At 35.3% G+C, this 23,271-nt stretch overlaps 1 protein-coding gene across 12 annotated transcripts in view; it reads left to right on the top strand.

The window, feature by feature from the left end:
- Positions 1-23,271, top strand: part of DMD (dystrophin) — a 1,246,037-nt gene that overhangs the window by 851,129 nt on the left and 371,637 nt on the right. For all 12 annotated transcript variants that reach the window (XM_084515490.1, XM_084515483.1, XM_084515486.1 and 9 more), the window contains one exon: positions 15,333-15,434. In XM_084515490.1, coding sequence (XP_084371616.1) covers positions 15,333-15,434 — 102 coding nt within the window. The remainder of the gene's footprint in view (positions 1-15,332; positions 15,435-23,271) is intronic.

Genomic DNA, 23,271 nt, shown 5'->3' with positions numbered 1-23,271 from the left:
GTAAGGCTAAACTGGGCAAATTATAAGAATATTGTTTTTTCTACTGTTTGTGAAAGAAATGTTTTGTTTGGCTCTTTCAGTTCTGTTATGGTGATGTCATGGGATTATTTTTGAAACACTGTTGAAAGAATAGAAAAAAAGTAAACTTTAGTTCTGAAGGGGTTGGATGAAATCTTGCATATTTGTAGAGGAAGGGGAATAATGAAGGCAAGTAAACCTCTCTGAAAGAGGCCCTACCATATCTCTTTCATAGATGAATTTAGATCACTTAGATTTAATTTTTGATCAGTTTTGATCAGAGATCAAACAGCTAGTTATTTATGCTGTTGTAAGGGCTATAAGCTTATCAGTTTTTATCTGCATGCTATCTATCTGGATTGTGTTTTAAACAAATAGGCTTATATCTTAAAATGTTGTTGACTGATGGTTTATGCAGACTTTTTCTTTAGAGGCAGAATCTCTTGCATTAAAGGTTCTATATTAAATATTTCTGAAAGCAAATGGGATTTTCATAACATTTTTTAAGGTTACAGTAAGAGCTTTGAGACTGTTTATCCTGACAAAACACATAGAGGAAAAAAAAAAGGGGGGATGGGGGTATATAATTCAAGAAAGCAGCCTATTCATGACAGCATATGATTTTATACTCGACTTTAAACTCATGTTTTTGACCCATGCTAAAATGCTGTCCTACACCGGGTCAAGCATGTGCGTACCGAATCGTTGTTGAAGTTATTGACAATGCTCTTAAAAAAATAAGGTGGAATGAGAAATTTTAAAAAGAATCTTATTTGGTGTTCTAAAAACTGGTAAGATATGAAGAAGAGGTTTAAAACTGCTGGTTGAAATTGTAAATATAGCAGTTGAATCAACAAGACCAGGCCCACATCAGTCCTTGAGAAACCTGACTATTCCTATTATAGGATTTGACATAATGGCTTACAAATTTGAATTGAGACATTGACTTTTATGAAAATTCTGTCAATTCTTCATACTATTTTGCTATTCATACTACTTTACTAAGCATGGTAAGTGTTCTTCCCATTCCTCTTCAGCCATTGGGTTCTCTCTTTTATTTTCTAGGGTATTTATTTGGGAAAATAGTTCAGAGAGTAACTTGAATGGAAAATATTTATAAAAAGATTTTAAATAGTATAAGGATGTTCACTTCTAAAAGCCACAATCTGTTAGAAGTGTTAGAAATTTTATGACCTTAAAGCAGATGGAAATTATTAACTCATTAACAACATGAGTGCAGCATATATTCTACAGATGTTAATTTAAGTCTTGGGAATAAGGACTCTTTTGTATACTGTTATTTAGTGAGTTACTAGTTACTTAGTAGAGTTACTACTGTACAGATATTTAATGAGAAATTAGTGAGTTATTAAAGCCTACTTGAGATTTTGAAACCACCATGTATGATGAGCTACTCTGTGTTCATAACAGAGTCCAAGTAAACAGGTAATTAGCATTACCTATAATAGATAACAGATCTATTGATAAGGTTTTCAGAGATTATCATTTATCTCAGAAGCCTAGTTCAAAACTGGAAAATCTGCTAATTTATAGATGGTTGTAATCTACAAAGCAGATTCAGTGTTAATACAACTTGGACAGTGCCAAACATTCAGAAAGAAAGATTTAGGAAAGAAAAAGCAAGAATCAGCTACATGTAGGTTTTAGTGTTTGTTGATTTTTTTTTTTTTAATGTCTATGTATTTCATCACAATAATTTTACTTTTTTAATGCTACTTTATGTTCCTTATTCATTCCTCATAATCCGTATCTTTACTGAGCATTCAGTTGCTGGGAGAACTTGAAATTGAAAAGTTGTAGTGAATAACAAAATCTAACATTTATTGTCAGGAACATTTTTAATCTGTTGTCAATGGTCTATTGTGTTGTGACTGCTGACTCTGCCTGTTTAACTACATCTAGGGTATCTGTAGTTATGGAATTGTAGGGTAGCATTGCAATATGTGACTACAGAGTAAAAGCATGAGCTGTGGTGTGACAGATCATTGCCACTAGGAAACACAGCTTTGAGCAATGGGTCAGAATCTCATATGGTGCATAACCAAATTGCATAAAGGGAAAAAATGAATTAGAAAGGTTGCTTATTAATGGAAACTAAAAATGAGACCTTAGTAACAGCCTAGTAACCAGAACAATAAAAATTAGCACTGGTTAGGAAAATCAGGAAGTAAAAGTGTATGTGTAACTTCAGTATTTAAAAAACTACTGAAGTAATCTTTGAAATAATTTAAGAAGGTGCATTTTAGCTCTGGTTCCAGTACAGTAACTTTAGTAGGAACAAAAAGCATTTCAGTGAAAGAATGCTGAAAGTTACTGGCTCGTATTGCACAAAAGACTTAAGAAATTTTGTGTGTTATTGCATGTTTCTTTTCTCAGTCTCCTATGAAAACTGCTTGAATACTGGATGTATTATCTACTTCTAATTGTATTTGGGGTAAAAAATATTTTTCTTCAGTTTCATTGTGTACTGAATTTAAGTATTTTTTAAAGGAAATGCAGAAATGCATAACTTACAACATGTAGAAAAATAAACCATCCCACACTCAAATTTTAACCTTTTATTTAAATATTTCTCCAAAGAGCAACTTCTTTTGAAATAGTTATCTTTATCCAAGGTATAAAGATTGAGTTACAACCTGTATATAACTATATAACTATAACTGTATATAACTAGAACTCAGTGTTGGGCAGAAGGTTGCCATTTCATTTTCAGTCGTTGCCTTTAAGAATTTGCCTGATTTTCCATTCAGTGCATATATATGTTATTCTGAGATTTGTTATCTTTTCTGCGTATGCCTATGAAAACAAAGCCTCCTTAGCAGAGACACCTAAAGATAACGTAGAACTTCTGAAGAAATGTCTTTGGCCTGTGATGTATCTCTGGAAAGTTGCAGATTGACTGGAGTTCCATGACTGTATGTTCAAGATCTTGCTAGCAATAGGCCAGACTGAGACCGAGTGTCTGAAAGATATCCTCTTTGATGGTATCTCTTTGAATTTCATCTCTCATTTTTTTCTACAGGGAGCTGTGTTCTAGCCGGTGACTAATGCTGTTTGCTAGGCATACAGGTCTTGTGATTATAGTTCCATGACAGAGTTAAATTTTGCATTTCAAGTAATGTTTTAAATGTAGAGTTGTCGACTAAATTCTCAAACAGCATTTTTCTTTCTCTACTGCTTTTTTATTTATATATTTATTTATTTGTATTTAACACTCCCACAATTTTTTAGTATTTGCAATTATTTTACAATAATTACTCTTTGGGATCAAATGGCCTGAGTTGCTGAGTTTGATCCTAATACAGTTCTTGTAAGAGGTGCTAAAGATTCTCTGTTACAACCTGAACAGACAACCCTTGCCTACAGGTTGCACAAATGTCTGCTGATGGTGCTCCTTAACCCTTCTGGAGAGCCCAGGATATGCAGTGAGAAGGGATGCAGAGGCGCCTGCTTCTCCATCTCTCATAAAAAAAAAAAAAAGAAAAGCCTTAAGAGTCAACATACCTCCACCATAGGAGGAGGATAAAGATCTGGATTCCTCCAGGTCTTTGCCTCAGAACTGCCACTTCCCCTACAACATTTGGAACAAAGACATCTTTTTTTTTCAGGGGGACTGTGATGGATGTAGGTGATAAGGAGCGTATAGAGGGGATGAAGTGAAGTGTGAGTCACTGCATTTTAAGGAGTGGACAGAGAAGGGATGGTCAGGATAGGGAGTGACAGTGAAATGCAAAAATCATGTTCTCAGTGAGACCCTGTTAACCCCTCCAAACCTCATGTCCAGACAGTATTAAAAAAACACTTTATACTTTCCAGCCATGTTGCCTCCAATTCCTCTTGTAATCTCACTGGTCATTTGTGCCAGCCCACTTAGTTTCCCTACTTTTTCCCTTTACTCCCTCCTTACTTTCACTCACACCTCCCTTTATTCTTCTATATTTGAGCTCTCTTTTTCAAGGTCTCCACAACCTTCATTTTTAGGTTATATTGCCAAAGAAGCTTTGAACTGTCTCTGAGTATGGGATTTATACTTGTTTACTGTCTATGGTGGTCACTTGACATGTATATAAATAGCATATTGTGTTTGTTTTTGGCAGATAAAAACAGGCCACCTTAAAATAAATAAATAAATGTTCTTAAAAGTAACTTGTATTTGGGCCTTGTCCTTGATAAGCTTTGAATGACAATAGGAAACTGTCAAGTCTTGTCAATCATTTCATTATATACATGACAGCCTGCAGTTAGAGTAAGAGAAGAGCGTGGTTATGGACTAGAAAACCTAATTGTAGACAAATAAAAGAACATCCATCCACATGAGAGAATGAAAGTGTTGACTGGACAGTCCTGTGTTTTTTCTTCCATTAGCCTTCATTTGTCAATGCCTGCTTGACAAGCTAGGCCGAGAAGTCAGAAACAAGTCATTATTGATTATTTTACCTTTTCATTTTGCTATCATCCTTTTAAATGAGTAATTTTTATATGCCATAAAAGATAGAAAGTTTAGATCAACCACATGAGCATGTAAGGAATACATACCACAGAGATTTATCTCACTGTCTCACTGACATCTCTGATTTGCGGAAAGGTTGAAATGTGAAAACTTCTGATGATGAAATACTGTTTGATTACTTAAAGTACTCCTATTTTCAATGCATTATTTAGATCTGTAGTAAATGTCAATTTAATCAACTCATAGAACCAGAGTACGATATTTCTGCACATCAATCAGTTACCACTCTTTCCAGAAATCTTTATATGGGACTTTGAATAGCAACTTGCTCAGTGTTTTCTCTGTGAGCTTTGATCCCTTAAATTTGCAACAATCTGTGTCCAAACCTCTTCTAAATATCTTTTCTTAGTAGAAGAATACTAACTGATATTAGTTGCACATGGATTGTGAAAAGGTGGGAAAACATTCCCTAGGAGTAATCCTTGTATATTCTTTAAGCTGTAACGTAGACTTTTCAGTGTTCAGGATAGATTGCAAAACACATATCCCTCTGCATCTCAGGCAAAGAGAGATGTTTTGAGAGATTAGGTATTTGTTATGAGGGGTAGTATTTTTCTAGGAAATAATCAGTGACTAGTAAGCCAAGATGTGGTTTTGTTCTTGGAAACATAAGCTTTTTAGAAGTGTGGGTGAGTTGCTTGGAAGTTAGTGAGGTTGTATATCAACTCTGTCTTTTGGCTTCTTCCTTGCACTATTAAAAACCATTCAGGTAATGTTCAGAGTCCCAGAGAAGAGTGTGACTAATATGAATGAGTGAACAAATATAGGGAGGAACTTACGGAAATGACAAAGCAGTTTATCATGGTTCTAGTGAAGTGAATACGAAAGCTATTCCTTGCCTTAGTATAGTTAGGTTTTCACAGATAGGAAACTGTACACTGTGAATAGGAGAGGAAATATCCTAACATTCTCCCAGGTTATTTATGTTCTTTTTCATGTGGTCTTTTCCTAAATAGAAAACCCTCTTTCTCCTCAAAATGCAATTCTTAAAAGCTCTTAGACACTCATCTTGATAATAGCATGTTATTTATTAAATTGTAACTCCTTTTCTGTGAGATTATATGTTTTTCTCTGCTGATCACCTACAATTTAAAGTACTGGAATTTGAAGAAGAACTCATGCAAATGACTTTTTATCTCTACAGAAGGTTCTATTAGCTTTAGTTTAATGGGCTTTGACATGATTACTGACTAGTAAATATTAGAGGCAGTGAGAGTCTTCTCATTTTTTGTACATTGCTAACTATATCCATTGGTGATATCTGATTGATATTTGACTGTTAGATTTTTTTGACATTAATTTGATTGATATTTAAGTAAAAAAAAAAAAGATTTTTTTTTTGTTTTATTATTTTGAGTGGAGATATGAACATATGACTAAAAATTCTTAGCTCCTTCTCACACTGACATTAGTGATAATGTGGAAAACTCTCAGTCCTATTGCAGATTTTTTGCTGAACTTCCAAGTAGATGTGGCTTTGAGATATCAGGCAGAGTGTTGCGACGCTTAACTCTTGCACGATACTATAGGTGACGTAAAGAGAGGCAACCTGTTAGATATAATAAATCCTGCAGTGAAAGATGATTGTTGAGGGAAGTGAAGAAGGAATTCTTTCTAAACCACTGTTGTGGTTTAAACCAGGTCCGCCACTCAGCCCCACACAGCCACTCTCTTGTAATGTCCCACATAAAAAATAAATAATAATAATAACAATAAAAAAAACCACTTCTGATAATTTCTGATAACACACTTGCTTGTGGATATTAAAGAAACCCAAGGTACTACCACCCAAAGTATGGATATAACTTAGCTGTTTGCAGTTGCAAACCAGGCAGTGAGAAATGATCAAACTGCACATTTTCAAAACAATAAGAAAGTAAATTCCATTTATTGAAATCTATCCCTGCTTCTGTTACTGAAGCAACATACTGAAGTTCTACTCTTTCTCCTAGCTGCTTTTGTATAAATATACACTGTGAAACAGCACAGAGGATTACTGTCATATGAATCTCTGATTTTCTTACTCCCACTTTTCTCCCCTTTGCCTAGGCAAAGAAGGCCATGTGGCGTGGCATCCTTAGGGGCTGTCTTGCTTAGGAGATGTAGCATGAAGACCTTCTTTAGTGAAGGGTAATACTTATCAGAGTCTTTAAAAACAAAAAACAAAAAACAAAAAAAAAATGATTTTCACTGGAGTAGTTTGTTTTTGTTTTAAAGATAATACCAGTCTAATACCAGAAGAGAAGCATATCTGAAAACATGTTACAACCAACAAAGCCTTCTTATGACAGTAATGTATTTTGATTTTGACTTTTTTTTTTTTTTTTTTCTAATTTCCTTCTGTAGCCAGAAACTCATCTAGAAATAAATCTTTATTTACCACATTTGGAAAGAGGAGGAAAATTTGCATGTGAGAGAAAAGAAGGAGCATCCAAAAATTTGATATTGATTTAAAAACAAAAGCAAAAAAAACACCACCCTTCCCATATTGAATTATTTTAATTCAGATTAGTGATAGAACTGTCATTAGTTGTGCATTTATAGAGAAGAAATTCTTTTTCCTTTCTTTCCTTCCTACAAGAAGAAATGAATAAAGTTTGTGACTCAATCCTTTATAAGTATTAACAAATTTCACTTGCAAGTCAAGATAGCTCGTAAGTAGTTCAATTCATGCCTAAAAATCTTGTGGAAACAGTAAAAGTTGTTAACTTTGTTTGAATTAAGTGTAAATTCCATACTATAGAGACAAAAAATTACTGTATTGAATTCTTAGCAGCAGCATGTTTTTGAAGTCAATATAACACCTTTCTTATTTTGCATGTAGAGTCTGTGTATCCAGAGGAGTCTCTGGTGCACTCACAAGTGAAGTTTTAGGGAAAAGTGTGTCCCCTATCACATTCAGTTTGGAGTTGTGGATTATCGGATCTTTTCTCAAATTCAACAAAATACTTATATTACATGCCTGTTTTTCTCCTGCTGAAATATTCTCCATATCTATCTAAAAGACCACGTAACTAAGAGACAGCCTGTGAAATTATTGGGACTTTCCTTATTTCCTCACAAGAATTTTATATGTATTTCTGTCAAGTTTGCTTTCTCTGTGTTCTCCTGGGTTCTTTGTTATCTCTTTTATGAGATAACAAAACTATGGAACTATGACAGGATCTGAAGTCTAGGTAGAACAGGGGCAGCTGTTTCATTCTATGCCTTGTCCAGCCTTAAAATAAAATACCCTAAATCATATCCAGCTTGAAATAATTCTTACTGGATGTCTTCACAATCCAACTTGATGATTAATCATCATGCCTTATCGGTATGTGGCTACCATAGAAAAATTCTTTTCATATCCCATATCTATGGGTCATGTCTTTACAGCTAATAATTTACTTCATCTTCAGCACCTCCAGGAAATTTCCTTTTCACACAGAATCACAGAATCACAGAATTTCTAGGTTGGAAGAGACCTCAAGGTCATCGAGTCCAACCTCCAACCTAACACTAACAGCCCTCCACTAAACCATATCCCTAAGCTCTACATCTAAGCGTCTTTTGAAGACTTCCAGGGATGGTGACTCCACCACTTCCCTGGGCAGCCTGTTCCAATGCCTCACAACCCTTTCTGTAAAGAAGTTCTTCCTAACATCTAACCTAAAACTCCCCTGGCTCAACTTAAGCCCATTCCCCCTCGTCCTGTCACCAGGCACGTGGGAGAACAGACCAACCCCCACCTCGCTACAGCCTCCCTTGAGGTACCTAAAAAGAGCGATAAGGTCACCCCTGAGCCTCCTCTTCTCCAGGCTGAACAAGCCCAGCTCCCTCAGCCGCTCCTCGTAGGACTTGTTCTCCAGGCCCCTCACCAGCTTCGTCGCCCTTCTCTGCACCCGCTCAAGCACCTCGATGTCCTTCTTGTAGCGAGGGGCCCAAAACTGAACACAGTACTCGAGGTGCGGCCTCACCAGAGCTGAGTACAGGGGGACGATCACCCTGCAGTGCCTTGATACTGATTTCTGTGTGGGGAAAAACATACTATATTTCATCTCCTGTAGATGTACAGAGGAAGCTCACAAATTTTTGATAGCCAACAGGAAAATGAGCTTTGAAAAATCCATCATTTTCATCTGTAAAGTGGTGGGTATTGCCATTTCAGCCATGTTGTTTGCCTGGTTTAAATTCTCAGTTCCATTTCATTGTGGAAGATTTTCTCATTGCTGTTAACTGAAAAACGGAAAGAAAAGAAAAAGAAGCATGGCCAGGAACAGAATGATGAAGAATGTTACCAGGTCTTAACAGACACAGTGTCCATGTATTTTACAAATTGCCCAAGGCTGGAACTCATAAGTTCATAAAGTAGTCATGAAATTAAAGCATTACAGTTTTAGAAGGAAGATGTCCTTTGTATAATGCTCTTTCCTGTGAAATAGTTGTTTCTCCTCTGAAGTATCTTCACAACTGTTATCTGAGGTCAAGTGCTACAGTTAGATCAGCTTTCTCATCTTATTAAAACAGGTGTTTGTCTTTTACATGCTACTTCTAAAAAAATTGGATGAATCTCACAACATTATTCTCCCCATAAATGTAGATTCTAAAATTATCTTGGGACCTTAGTTTGGGTCTTATATACTTAAAATAACACTGATTTGAAGTAATGAGGGAAAGATCAGTTATTTTATTTACTCATTAAAATGACATTTTAAAGACTGATGCTTAAAATTGCTTGTCCAACAGTTACAGCTTTTTTGTTTGTGTGTTTGTTTTTATTAATACATTTGCAAGCTAAACTTTAACCTAGACCACTAATGGGATGTTTTTAAATTACCTGTTTGTTTTTGTTTTTGTTTGTTTTTTCATAAAACCCTAAGACAGGAGGGTAAAATTAAATTCTATAACTTTTATGTTCACAGAGTTTTGTCTTTCTGTGTAGAGATAAGTGAAATATTCAGAAAGTTGTCAAACCTTTTAATCTGTTATGTAGAAAAGAACAGAGATACAAACTTGTTTCTCCTTGAATTTTATGAAGATCAATTGAACTCTGTATTCTGGAAGTTTAAATACTGGCACCTGTTTTTTAATCCTAGTGGATTAGTCCCACTTCACTGTGGCCACAGAGCTGTTAACAGCATGTCCTAGATGTATTCTAATGCTGTTTTATAAATATCTAAAGTGCCAGAGAATGTCAAAAATGCCACTGATGACTGTTTGGCCTACCATCAAGGTCTGATACTTATTGTGGTATAGCTGAACTTTGATGTACTTCTAATTAAGTCTCCTCTGACCACTCTTCTTGTGGTTGTTTAGTTTGTTAATCTGTTCCATGAATGGGAATGTGCAGAACTGAGTCAAAAGGTAAGTTAGGTCACTTATTTAAAACCATAATTCTTGAAGAGAGCAACATATTCACATTTCCATTTTCCATCAACTTTTATTTGTTTTTCAGGACCTCAAATCTGCACTGAGTCAATAGACTTGTGGGGGGAAAAATGAGGCACTTAGAGCCTCACCATTTGTTTATAGCCTTTTCCCTAAAATATCTGGGAAGAATAACCTGAAAGATAGATATGAATGTTTTGGTGAACCTTGCGTGAGCTTCTTGTGTATATGAATAAGACAATCTCAAAGAATTCTGGTTACAGCTCTATACGGTATTTTTGTCTTTTAAATATGAGAATTAAATACAATTTTCTGTTATCAAGACAAAATATATGAGGATTCATATCTGGTTATTCAGATAAGTCTTTTTGAAGTTTAAAGCCTCCAAATAGCTTTAGGTTTCAGATTTAGTATATGTGTTTGTTAAATGTCATAGAATCATAGAATATCCCAAGTTGGAAGGGGACCTATAAGGATCATCGAGTCCAGCTGCTTTGTTGAACTCAATAAAGTGAAGGGAAATTGCTTACTGCTTCTGTTTCTCTGAAAAACAAAACAAAACCTTCTCTTCTTTAATCTTTATTTAATGGAGTATTGACAAAAAGAGATAATCAATTTTAAAACAATATATTAATTCCTAAATTATATTTTTTATTTGAAGGTTGTAAACAAGTTTCCATTTTTGCATTGCAATTCACCACAAAGACACAGGTTTAAATACCCTGAGCATCTCCTACTGTCCCTGCAGAAAATGTCCTGTGGAGATGATCTCATTAGGAAATCTGATCCCAAAAGTTCAATCGGTGTTACAAGAAAAGGTGAATCAATGCTTTTGATTCTAAATATACACAAATAGTCTGAAATGCTGCAGATACTTCTATAGATAGTTGTCTGGGCCTTCTAGTGTATCTGTAGCATATGTCAAACCACCTGTCTATGTCTGCTAGGGTAGTTACCATATCTTGAAATAACATATGCCAAGCCAACAAACTTTCTGTTCCATTACCATATATACCAGAGGTTTAGCCAATATACTGATTTCAGCTAGGGAATATGGATTTCTAAGTTTTGATCTGCATCAACAGACTTTCCTAGTCCATATGGGGCTGTAGACAAGTCCCTGCAACTTTTTCAGCCTGCAAATGTTTTCAGCAGGTTGAACTGACATGTTGTTGGAAATACAGAAGCCAATGTGGCTTATTCTGCCATGGATTTTCATCTGTTTTGAAGTGCTATTTTAACACCAATTAACATTCTACAGTGGCATCTCATGGAGTAAAGGTGGCCTCTGTTTTATTCTTGCTGCTTATACATGTTTAAAAAACAGCAGTTTCCAGTGATGATGTATTTTAATTTGCCATATGTGTGAAAAGTTTAGTTAGCATATTCATCACCCAGCCCAGAAGTAGCATTACAATTCCTTTCACAGGCAGTTCATAAATTGTGAAATTCCTGTAGAAACTCACAGAGCTCTGCATCTGTCCTACAGTCGTTCTCATATGGGAGTGGGGTTGGGGGGTGGGGAGGGGGGGAAGAAGTCAGTGTGGTAGCAGAGTGGACTATCTTGAATCAGGATTTCTAAAAAGTTGTGTCTTTGCATTTCCAAAATACTGATTTCTACTTCCAGACGTGTACAGACAAGTTGTGTTAGCTTCAGTAGTAGCTTGGCCTGTGTGGTGGAGAACAGACTTCAGGCCCTGCTCTTGGAGTATGCACTTGAGTCTTGTACAGGCTAGATAATAACCACAGTCTCTTTGTTGTAAGAAACTACTGGAGGCCAAGTTATAGTTGCTACCTTTTTGTTCTCTTTGGAAACTGAATGGTGGAGCAGCGTTCTGAAAGTACTCTCTCATCTTTTGACCTGTATTGATATAGTATCACCTAGCAAATGGATTTGAAATTGCTGGAAATTTGCTCAATAGACAAAATTTGTCAAGGGACTATCCTATCAGGCAGTGAACCATGCGAAGAGCTCACTCAAAGTTACTGCAGTGATTTAATTCACCAGGTGTATACTTATTAAAAATAATTTTGTGATGTTTTTAGATGATGTTGAAATTAAAGTTCAACAACGAAAAATTAATTGTAGCTTTAACAAATAGGCTATCTCTTAATTTCAGCAACGTTGAAAGGAATGTCAAAATATTGAGAACTTTTTTCCTCTTGTTCTTATTTCCATGTCTCCAATGAAGCATCATTCCATATTGGATAGATTTAGTGCATTTTAGTTTAGGTCAAGACCATTGGTTTTGAAAGATTGCTCTTCATAAGATTAGTTCATGTAATTCCAGAAAATTGTAGGGCTGAAGGAATTGGTGATCTAACAGTTAAATATATTTCCATAGCCACTTCCTGGCTATAGAAAATTTTAACTGTATTCTCTGCATAAATAACATACCTTTTCTATCTGTAAAGAATAGTTTTTCAAATCTGTAATATATATGTAATATATAGAAATGGGATATCTTAGTTCTTATGTGTTGTGTATACTAGTACTTGCATAAAATAAAAATCAGAAAAAGGACTGTTAAACATTTTCTTTTTTGCTGTAAAATGTGGGGTTGCATATTACCATCTGTCATTCTTTTTTGTTGTTGTTTTGTTTCTCTAATTTTAAAAAGGAAATTTATATGTGTGTATGTGATAAATCAATATACACGTTTCAATATAGAAGATGGATAAATACTGAGCAGCCAAACTTTGTTGCTGCTAGAGGGCTGAAGTAGTAACTCCTGTTAATAGCCCTTTTAATGCATCTGTAGTGCCTTCTCTGATCAGGTTTTCTTGGTTTGTGTTTTCACTTCCTGGTGGTGGAACTTTTCTGTTATTGTTAACGGCTATTATTACAAGCCAGGCCAGATCTAATACATGAAAAATATTCTGATGTTCCAGTTTGTGCCCTTTGTCCTGGCACTGAGCACCACTGGAAAGAGCCCAGCTCCATCCTCCTTGTACCCTCCCTTGGCATTTATAGGTATCAGTGAGAAACCCCTGAGTCTCCTCTCGTCTAGGCTGAACAGTCCCAGCTTGCTCAGCTTTTCTTCATAGGAGGGGGCACCTCCCTGGGGACAGGATGTGGGGTCATGGTTGGGCTTGGCTTGGTGTGGCCTACAGCAGGGCTGTGGGGAGCTGGAGCCTGGCCCAGCTGCAAGCCTCACTGGGGCAGGGACAGAAGACCCTGGGACAGATGTGGGGGTCTGGGCCTGGGCAGGTGGGGGAGCCCCAGTGGGGCTGAAGTGGGGTCCTGAGCCTGTGCATGGAGCGGGAAGCCCTGAATGGGGGCTTGGGAAGGGGCAGTGTCAGGGCTGATGGTGCACCCAAGTCCTGGGACTGTCTAAGGGGGCCCTCCCAGAGCACACTTTCTGTTCTGATGATAGCCAGTATGAAACCAGTCAGCGCACTCTCAGATCAGTCCATGACAAGAGTTATCCCAAAGCAGAGTGAGTGGGGATGAGAGAGAGATGTGCTTCAAAGGCACATTGATGCAAATTAAACTGGTATAGAGGTACTCATACTGATCTTGATATTCTGGGGTTCTGCAGGGAATTATAGTGCTATTGCACCTGCTAAGAGATTTTTTTATGGTATGTGGTACTGTTATAAAATAACATAATTATTTGAGATATGTAAAACAGAAAATAACATAATAATGGCAAAATATTGGAGACGGTTTAGTTGTTTTTAAAAAAATCTTATTTTTCATCAAGATAGGCAGAAAATTGACCTTTTCATCAAAACTCCTTAATGATTATTTTGTCTTTATGTGGTGAATACAGAAGCAGAAAGCCAACCTAGTATTGAAACAAGAAAAATAGCACTTCAATGAATGCTTGATCAACAGGTTAATAAAATTCCACCCCTCCAATATCCTAGTTCCGTTGTACATTGCTTTTCAGTGCTTCTTCTCTATGAATCCATACAGGTATATCTCATTAATATTGTAATGCATAATAAAAAGTAATTAAATACAACATGTTTCAAATATCATTGCAAGAAGTCAGACAAGCTTTAATTAACTTTATTTGCTAGTGGTAAACAGTATTTGAAGGGACAAATGGAGGATGGCAGTGAACTTACCGACACATTATTTTTACTGATTATCCATAATGTTTTGCACATAAAATTTCAGGCAGTACTGTAGACATATTTTCTATGCTGAGTTGAAAACAGGAGTAAGATGGTCCCTTGCTGAGACTTAAAATGACACAGATTTCAACAAAGTCATTGCAGAGAGAATAATAGCAGATTTCCAATAATGAAATGACATGTTGCATCAGATAGTGACAAGCCTGGCATACAGTCTTGTCTGCTCTCACATTAATGTTAACTGAGATTGTGGACAGAAAATAAGGTTAGATAGATGGGACAAGGTAATCAAGCTATAGGGGGAAAAAAAAAAAAAAAAAAGATGGGAGAAAAATGTAGACAGGAAAACCAAACCACCAAACCAACCACTTAATTTACATTTCTCAGATAACTATGGGATTTTTGCCTACCTGTTTTTGCTTATGTTACTTCTTATTACTTGCAAACTGAAAATAATATAAATTTTGGACTTCCAGACACAGTTTATCTGTTGCTACACTTTTAAGTGATTTTTGCTTTTAACCATTGCATGTAGTGCTCCACCAAATATGTATGTAGTTAAGACTTGACAAAATGGAGACTGTGTATGGTGGGAAGGGTTTCTTGGAGTTGCCATATGTTAGCAAGTGGATGACACCTCTCCAGATTAAAAAAGAAAAATTGCTAGAGAATATGATGTTGCTAATTCAGTAGGGTATCATTGGTAATGATAGGTGCCTCTCTGTACCTTTAGAAACTGTCACTACTACAATGCTTTGTTTTGAATTTGCATGTATGGATGCTTTGCTACCTGTGTAGTAGTTTACTAGAACTAATATTAGTTCACTATTAATATTATTAGTCTTTCTAAATTAAACAGCATCTTTGCATCTCATGATACGGTTTTTAGGCCATGTATTATAGGAACAAAATATGCACTAGTGCGCTTTAAAGCTGCTGTTAATATAAAGTAGACAAAAGGGCTGAGCTGCTTAAATGAGATTTCTCATGCCTGTCTTTCTCAGTATGAATTTTTGTCAGCTTTGTAATAGCTTTATCAAAACTTACAGGAGGAAGGGACCTATCACTGTTTATTTTGTTAGCATTAGTCTTTTCCACCCCTCTTTCCATTTTTTATTTATGTATTTATTTTTATTTTTATTTTTATTTTTTTTCCCTCTGGTGACCCTTTTTATCTTCAGTTGCTACTGTCTGTAAGTTTTCCCAGAAACAAGTCCTGAGCAGAAACAAATTTACTGGTGGTTTACAGCCTCCCATAGAGCTTTAGGATTTTTCAGTCTCATTGCGTATGCTATGGTTAATCTACACTGCATGTGTTTTTATCTTTCAGGAAACTGAAGCAGCAGTGCAGGCTAAACAGCCGAATGTGGAAGAGGTTTTGTCTAAAGGGTGTCATTTATATAAGGAAAAACCAGCCACTCATCCAGTAAAGGTAATGAAGCAACCTTTAGCAATATCCATTACTGTGTAATGGGTTATGCTTCCCCTGTTGTACACTTGTCCTTGATGTGCTCTGTTTAAAATCAATGAAAGAACTTGGCAAAGAGCATTTGTTCTGTTCTGTGACAGCATAACCAGGAACAATGTAATGTTCCCAGCTACAATTTTTTTTGCATGTTGTGATGAGATTCTTTTATTTGACATTAAGTTTGTTTTACTTATTCAAGAGTAATTGAACAGTGAAACCAAATTTAAATTTATTATGCTTAGTTAATGGTATCAAATGAAGTCTTTTTATTTAGTTTATTTCTTATTATTTATTTATTATTTCAAATTACACTTCCAGAATTCTGCCAATTAAAAAAAAATGATTTTTTTTAATTTTTTTTTTGTAGACAAGGTAAGAGTCAGATCAGAAAGGGGGCCCTTTGCTTTACATTTTTCACATTATGAAATAAAAAAGAGATGGCAATATCGAACTTTACCACTCATTTTATCTTTGCCACAATTCATGTAGAATGACTTCTTGATTTTGTCTTGAAGCAGACGATGTGTTTTTAAGAAGGCTGATCCCTCCCAACCTTTTTCTTTTAAAAATAGAAACAGAATTCTTTTCCCAGCACAGAAATCAGTTTGAAGGGAATATTTTACACTTAGTTTCATAAAGATTATATAGAACTTCATGGAGACTTAGAGTATCATCTACTGTCCTGTGGAATCATGAAGCAGGAAATAATATGAAAGCAACCTCCATGGCCAGCTACTTCTTAAAATACTTAAATACTTCTTAAAAACTTCTTAAAATCAAACTCCTAGTAAGATCACTACTATATGAACCAGAGCGTGATCTGGTTTCTGGTTTTATAACTTCTAGTAAAGGATCTGTGGACATGATGATTAAGAGTTACCAAAACTGTAATAGGGGCTTATTGATTACATAAATATCTCTTACAATTGCTTCTGACTGGACAGAGATAGTAATTTTTATACTTAGAGCTTTTCCAAACCTACATTCTTCAATAACCTCATTTTATAGAAAGGTTTCCTCACAAAGTTAAGATGTCTGTAGGTAACATTGAATTTCTTTTTTGCTACAGTGAATTTCTTGTTTTTCCATCTGTATTTAGTCACATGAAGTATTATTTTGCTACTTTTACAAAATCTCCTCTAATATATGTAAATCCCACCAGTTGATCTCCATTCACAGGAGCACATGAACACACTTTTTTCCATTTTAGAAACTAATTTAAGCATTTTTTTTTCTTTCTTTTTTCCTGAGCAGTATTCCTTATTTTTTTTTTCCCCTTTGGTATCTAGGTGTTTTATTGTTGTTATTTTTGTGTATGTGTGTGATCAATTCTCCAAAACAGTGAGAAAATACCAAAAGAGGTGAAGTGAAGGTGGCTTAAAAGTAGTATGCTAATAAGAGTGAGCAGAAATGAGGCTTCTGACTCTGGCTTACGTGTTTTCCTTGGCTAATGAAACATTATTGTTGGGAAAAAAAAAAAATCCGCACGCCCATGCCTTAGGAATGATGGAACAAAAATCATGCTGCAATAACTACATTTACTCACTTGGTATAGCTACAGAAGCCATTTTAAGGCCTTTACTCCACATTTTAGGCATAGAAATTGAAACAACTAAAAAAAAAAAAAAAAAAAGAAAGCAAGGTTTTGGCTTTCTAGATTTTTGTAAATGCATATGAAAATTTTCAAAATGAGTACCAATAAGGAGAAGAACTAGCGCTTGTTTTATATACCATTGACCAATGTGTAAATAGTGTGAAATGATTCTGCTTAGGCCAAACTTCTGGCATTGAAGTGTACTTCACATCTATTTCTTTTAAGTGTTCACGTCAAAGACTGAAAACTGCCAATTTCTACCAGATTTACTGGAATATGATCAACTGGAACAAGATAACTCTTTAAATAAAGATTATGATGTTCTTTGAGTTGTAGTTTTGACAATGATATTACAAAATGTGCCTGTAAGGAAATTAATAACTATTTGTGGAGTAGTGGATATTTCATTTTTCGTCACTCTGTAATTGGATTTTACTTTTTTTTTCATTACATTGGGTAGTTCAGTTAATTGAACAACCTGTGAAGTTAATTTCTGGTTCACCGTCTTATACAGTAAGTAATAAAACTGTGAATATATACTGTCAGGGCTGTAGAATTGCGTTCTTGATGAGGTAGGTTTCCTTAAGCTTTCCCCCATTTCCACTGCAATCATCTTCTGCCATCATTCTTAATGAGTAACTTCCAGCACTGTTTGCTATATTTATGTTCTAATGTAGAGTTTTTAGCCCAAGTCAAAATAATTTTCTATGCAAAAGGTATTTTGTAGTAGCAGAAAGTATTCGTACTTAGATTATGGTGTTTTTGAAAAGGTATTAGTGAAATTGCAAAGTTAAGCACTCAAATTTACACAAATTTTTGAATTGAAGTTGTTTTGGTGGCCTTGTTTTAGGCTGAATACTACCTAATTCTGCATAGAATATGGAGAGCACTCACACTGTGAACAGTGATTCAGTACTTAAACTCATATTTCTTGTTCAGTTTGTTGCTGCATGCTGCAGTTTTCCTGGGATGTATTCAATTTCTGCTGTGAAGAAAAATGGCTAATTCCTTCATGGACTGTTTCAAAACAGTTATCACAGTGGTGTCTAAGTGCTTCCTAAACATTGCTTTATTTTAGAAATTTATTTCAGGAATGAAAGAGAAAAAAACAAAAAACAATTGGGTCATAGTACTAGACACTAACTTAAAATATATATACATATTGCCGTTTTCTTAACTTGTGACATTACACATAGGCATACCAGAAAATCCAATACAATTTCCCAGATAATTATGACAAAAATGTGAGAATTAACTTGAGACTAGTTTGTGTTTCAAGCATATAAAATATTTGATCTGATTTATTTTATTTATTTATTTTTCTCAGATCTAATTAACTCCCATGCAACAGTGGAGTAGTTTTACCTATGTTTATGTTTGGGGGCTGAGGCACAAAGATACTGACATTAAATGTAGCAGATACTTCTATATATCAAATTTGAAACACCAACAGCCAGATTTTTCAACATCATATTATCTAACATTTTATGTGATAAATGCACAGTTTTCATAATTTCAGTTGCAGCTGGGATTACTCAAGAATTCTGGAAATAAATGTCAATGCCTAATGTTGAAGTTATAGAGGAAAAAAAAAATAATATTAATAAAAAAGATAAAATTATATGGCCTCTTTAAAAGCATCAATTATTTGCATAGCATTGCTTGACAACTTTGTAAAGTATTTAGTTTCCTGAAGAAGCCTTTTCCTGGCTTTCTTTTTTTCTGTCTTATTTCACCACTGCAAGCTTCTCCTGTGCTAGAAAACTGTGTGTGTCTGGAAATTAAACATACTAATGCAGTTACATGTATTGGGTCTGGATTAATGTTCATAGTTGGCTTTAGCATTTCTTAATGCTTTGCAGTTAATTTTTGCAACCTTTGTATTATACTCTAGTTGTGGTGTTTTGAATATAAATTGAACCTCATGGCTTTATATTGTCATGTAATTAAACTGAGGGTAGAATTCCTGAAATCCACTCTACCTCTCAAGCTCCTGAGGAAGCTGATGTCATTTACTATTTCACATCTCTAGTAGCGCTATCTGTTGCCAGTCTCTGTGTCCCATTCCTACACTTCTGTTCTTTCCTACTCAGGATCACATCACAGAAGTTGACTCAATTTGTCTTTATGTTGCATCCTGTTCTTACAGACAAAATTAAGCTTAAATGTGCATTTACTGGTATAATGGTCTTTGAACCATATCAGTATATCATGTGTTAGTTTTGTAGTGTTGGTCCATTAGTTGGAGGAAACTGTTAAATTTATGTTCCACCATGAAATTCAGGTGATCAGATGAGAGGCACATATGTTTCTTTCTTAGCTTTAAGTTTAAAGTTTAAAGATCTTTAATTGCTGGGTCTTTAACAGAAAAATACTGACAGGAATAACTGTGTAAAATCGTTCTAAAAAGTTAAAAATAAAATAAAATAAAATAAAATAAAATAAAATAAAATAAAATAAAATAAAATAAAATAAAATAAAATAAAATAAAATAAAATAAAATAAAATAAAGGAGTGTGTGAAATACCCAGAATAGAGATTTCCTTATTTAAGTATAAAACAAACACTATTAGTTATTTACGTTGTAAAAATAGGTTACCAAAAACTGGTAACTTCACACCACAGAAATAACTAATTGTTTCCATAACTGTGTTTATAATTTCTGTAATTCTCTTTTGTCATTTTACAAGAGGTGTGATGTGGGGTATTGATATATTTTAAAGTAAAAGGATTTCTTACTCTATGTTTTTGAAGAAAATAAAAATAACAAAACTGTATACCAATCCCTGCTTCAAGCCACTTCCTTCCTTTCTCCTCTCTACTCTAATGAATTATTAAGCCGAAGAAGACAGTCTACCAGTATTAATTCATGAGACAAGACCTGAGAAGTGGTAACACCAGTAGTTATTTTCTGTTCCATTAATCACAGCCATGGATTTTTAAATTTTCATACCAGGTTTTCTTTTTTTTTTTTTTGGATCTAGATTTTTTAAATCTATCTAACTTTTTCAAACAGTAATTCTTGTAAAAAGTGTCATTTTTACTTCATCAAAGAATATTGTTCAAGTCCTTATTGTAAGTAATAGGCAGATACAGAAGTAATAGGCTGCTAAACACTGATGTGTTGAATATGTATTCCATTTGAAACTTGTCCAGACATATTATTCTTTTATAGAGGAGATGATTATGAACTCTATTTGCATTAGAAATTTTCTGTGCCCTTCAGTGGGAAGCCATGAGGGTGAAGCCAGCAGTTGTTTCCTAGGATTAAAGTTTGTCTGTCCTCAAATGTGTTGATTTTGAATTTGTGAATCACAATAGTTACAAAAGCTAAATATCTGATCAGTTGAAAATGTAGAGAATGATTAGTCATAGAATTTTGGGTAAGACCTTAATAATATTGCTTTATTAACATAAAGTATACATCTTATGTTATAGTTAACTCTCTGAAATAATAAGTATATTTTCACACCTTCACAAAGCATACCAAAAGCAACGATACAGGACTTGGAATACAGGACTATAAATATACTCTTGGAGGCAAATAAAATCTTAGTATAAGCTGATTGATTCGAGAATCAAAAATGGGATAGGATACATGATCCTTTAAGCACTGACAGTTTAATAACCGTATCCATTATTATCTGTGAAGTGGATTTCATGCTTTTGAAATGCATTTCTTTAAAGTAACATTTACATGGACAGGGGGGGAAAGGTTACTGGGGGTTACTGCTGGTGACAGTGGCAATAGAAAGAATATAAACCCCAATCTTATCTCATCAGTAACAGCACTTGTAGAGATCAGTTTAATCAGGAAATGATTTTTGTAGCAAAAGAAGAGTTCCAGTCCCTTGTCTTGGCACTCCATTTCTCCTTTCCCATCATGTTGTTGGGTGGGAGTGTAAGTAGTGGGGAAAGGAAGAGGGAGGACATAAGGAATACCTGTAGTTTCATTGTCCTCAGTCTTGCATTTAAAATACTACATCACTTCTCTCTCTGAATATGCCTATCTAGTTTTAGTGCTGTCAACGAGATTAGTTCATGTATGAATGTTAACATCACTTAAACTGCACTGGGGCTGACATTTAAAGGAAATCAATAAATCAATAAAAGTGTTCCTCAAGGTAACATATTTTGATGTTAATACTTGTCACCAAAACTCTAGAGCTTCAATTACAGCAAAACTGTTGTGCTCAAAGAAGTGAACACTTTAATGCACGTATGCTAATTTATGGCAGATGCAAGATTGGATCAAACCATAATTGTGATAGAAGAGTTTGGAACAAGCTACTCTCTTATCAGTGGTATGGATGTTGCCTATATTTTGTCATTGCTGGAAACAAATTCCTGGCTCATATCCACATGAATGAATGAAGCAGCTACTCACAGTGAGGACCAATATTATATTTATAACGTTCATATCTCTTTTCTGAGTTACTGTGGATATATGGTAAAATGAAGCCGGTGATAGAGTAATCCTCCCAGCTTTTATTTTTAAGGGCTCTCTGCTACTATTGAATCAATAGATACTGGAGCAGTTCTCTGCATTTTTTAAACTCTGGATGGAGGCTCTTCTGGAGGACAGTAGAAAAAAGTCATAAAAAGTCATGGTCCAGAGTGTGTGTCCGTGGTCCCATAATCCACACAGAAATAAGATGTATCATTGTGAATTATCATATAATAAGTTGCATTTATCATGCACACCTGATTGCTTTTTCTGTGTAGCTGTCATAGTCTATTATCAAGGAATCTCTGGTATTCCTGACTTTTGATTTTACCCTTAATGCAATTTTTAAGCTATTCTTGCAAATTGAAAGGTGTGGGTTTTTTTTGTTTGTTTGTTTGTTTTTAATTATTATTAATTTATTTTTATTTTGTAGTGCAGAATTGTATTCATTCTCTACTGTCCTGTCAAAAAGCATTTATGCAAAAAGCTGTTCAGGTAATGCCAAGTAATATTCTAGCCTCTACTGGTGACAGATATAAAAGAACTTTGCAGGTTTAGAGTACTTATGGCAAAGCTTAAGGCAAATTCTATAAATGCTCTCCCAAGGCATCAGAATATAAAACTGTGCAATTTGAGTGTGTGCGTGTGTGCATGAATGTGTCAGTTTAATGCATATTGTACCCTACCCCTGTCCTACTGACCCCTGGTCTTGTTAGATTCAAGGTAATTAAACGTCTTTCTTAATAGGCATCCTGACTGGTTTGTTATTCAAGCTATATACCTAATTGTGACTAGGACATAAGAATACTGAAAGCACCCCTGAGTGGCATTGGTATACTGGACTGCTTTCTGTGTAATCAGGGAGCAACTGAAAAAAAAAAAAAAAAAAGTCTTCATTTTAAGAGTTTAGAGATGCCAGTGTATAATTAACATGCTTCATTCTACTTTGCAGTCCCTAGAGCAAGGAAGAAAGAGGGGTAGAAACATCATTTTCAAGTCTAAATGTCTCTTAGGGTTATCTGAGGACTGCTGTAATTCACACTCCAGACTTTCACTTAGGTTTTGTTTAAAAGTAGCAGTTTAGCCATTACTGTGTGCCCACACTAAAGTTTACGATTCCCTGAGGTCTCCTAAGACTTTTTTTTTTTTTTTTTTTGGAATAGGTGGAAGAATATGTGCTGCATTTGATATTCCAAATTGCATGGATTTTACTGATATGTTTTTAAATGCACAGTTCACCTCCCCATTTGAAAACGGGTGTCTTGGGTTCATGGTAAATAAAAAAAATATATATTAAAATTCTACTGTATGTTAAAGAGGAAGTCATCCTGTTCCCTAAGGCCTAGGGAACCCCAAGGTTCCCTATGTTCATCAGGGAGCAGTGCAGTCCAGCTGCTTGCTGGGGGCTAGGAACCAAGGGTCTCCCTAGGTTCCTAGGGAGCCTGTTCTGCCACCCCCAGCTGAAGAGCAGGGAAGGATGGGGTCTGCCCATGGAGTGGGGTCAGGATCAGGCCTGGTGAGAGGAACCAGAGTCAGACATAGCCCCAGCTGGGTGGGCAAGGCCATGGGAATGGGAGGGGGCTGAGTTTGATTGGGGCATCAGTCAGGGTCTGGCAGTTGTGCTGTTGGCCGTCAGCAACGGCAGCCAAACTTCTAGGAGGAAAGATGCTCTCAGGACCCTGACACCATGAAGCTCTTTTGCAGCCCAAAAGGGGTGTAGTCAATTCTTCCCTCTCTCCTATTTGTGAAAGTTTATTGCT

This window comes from Aythya ferina (genome assembly GCF_964211825.1).
Source record: "Aythya ferina genome assembly, chromosome: 1".
In the NCBI taxonomy this organism is placed as follows: Eukaryota; Metazoa; Chordata; class Aves; order Anseriformes; family Anatidae; genus Aythya; species Aythya ferina.
This window is presented reverse-complemented; position numbering and strand designations above follow the sequence as displayed.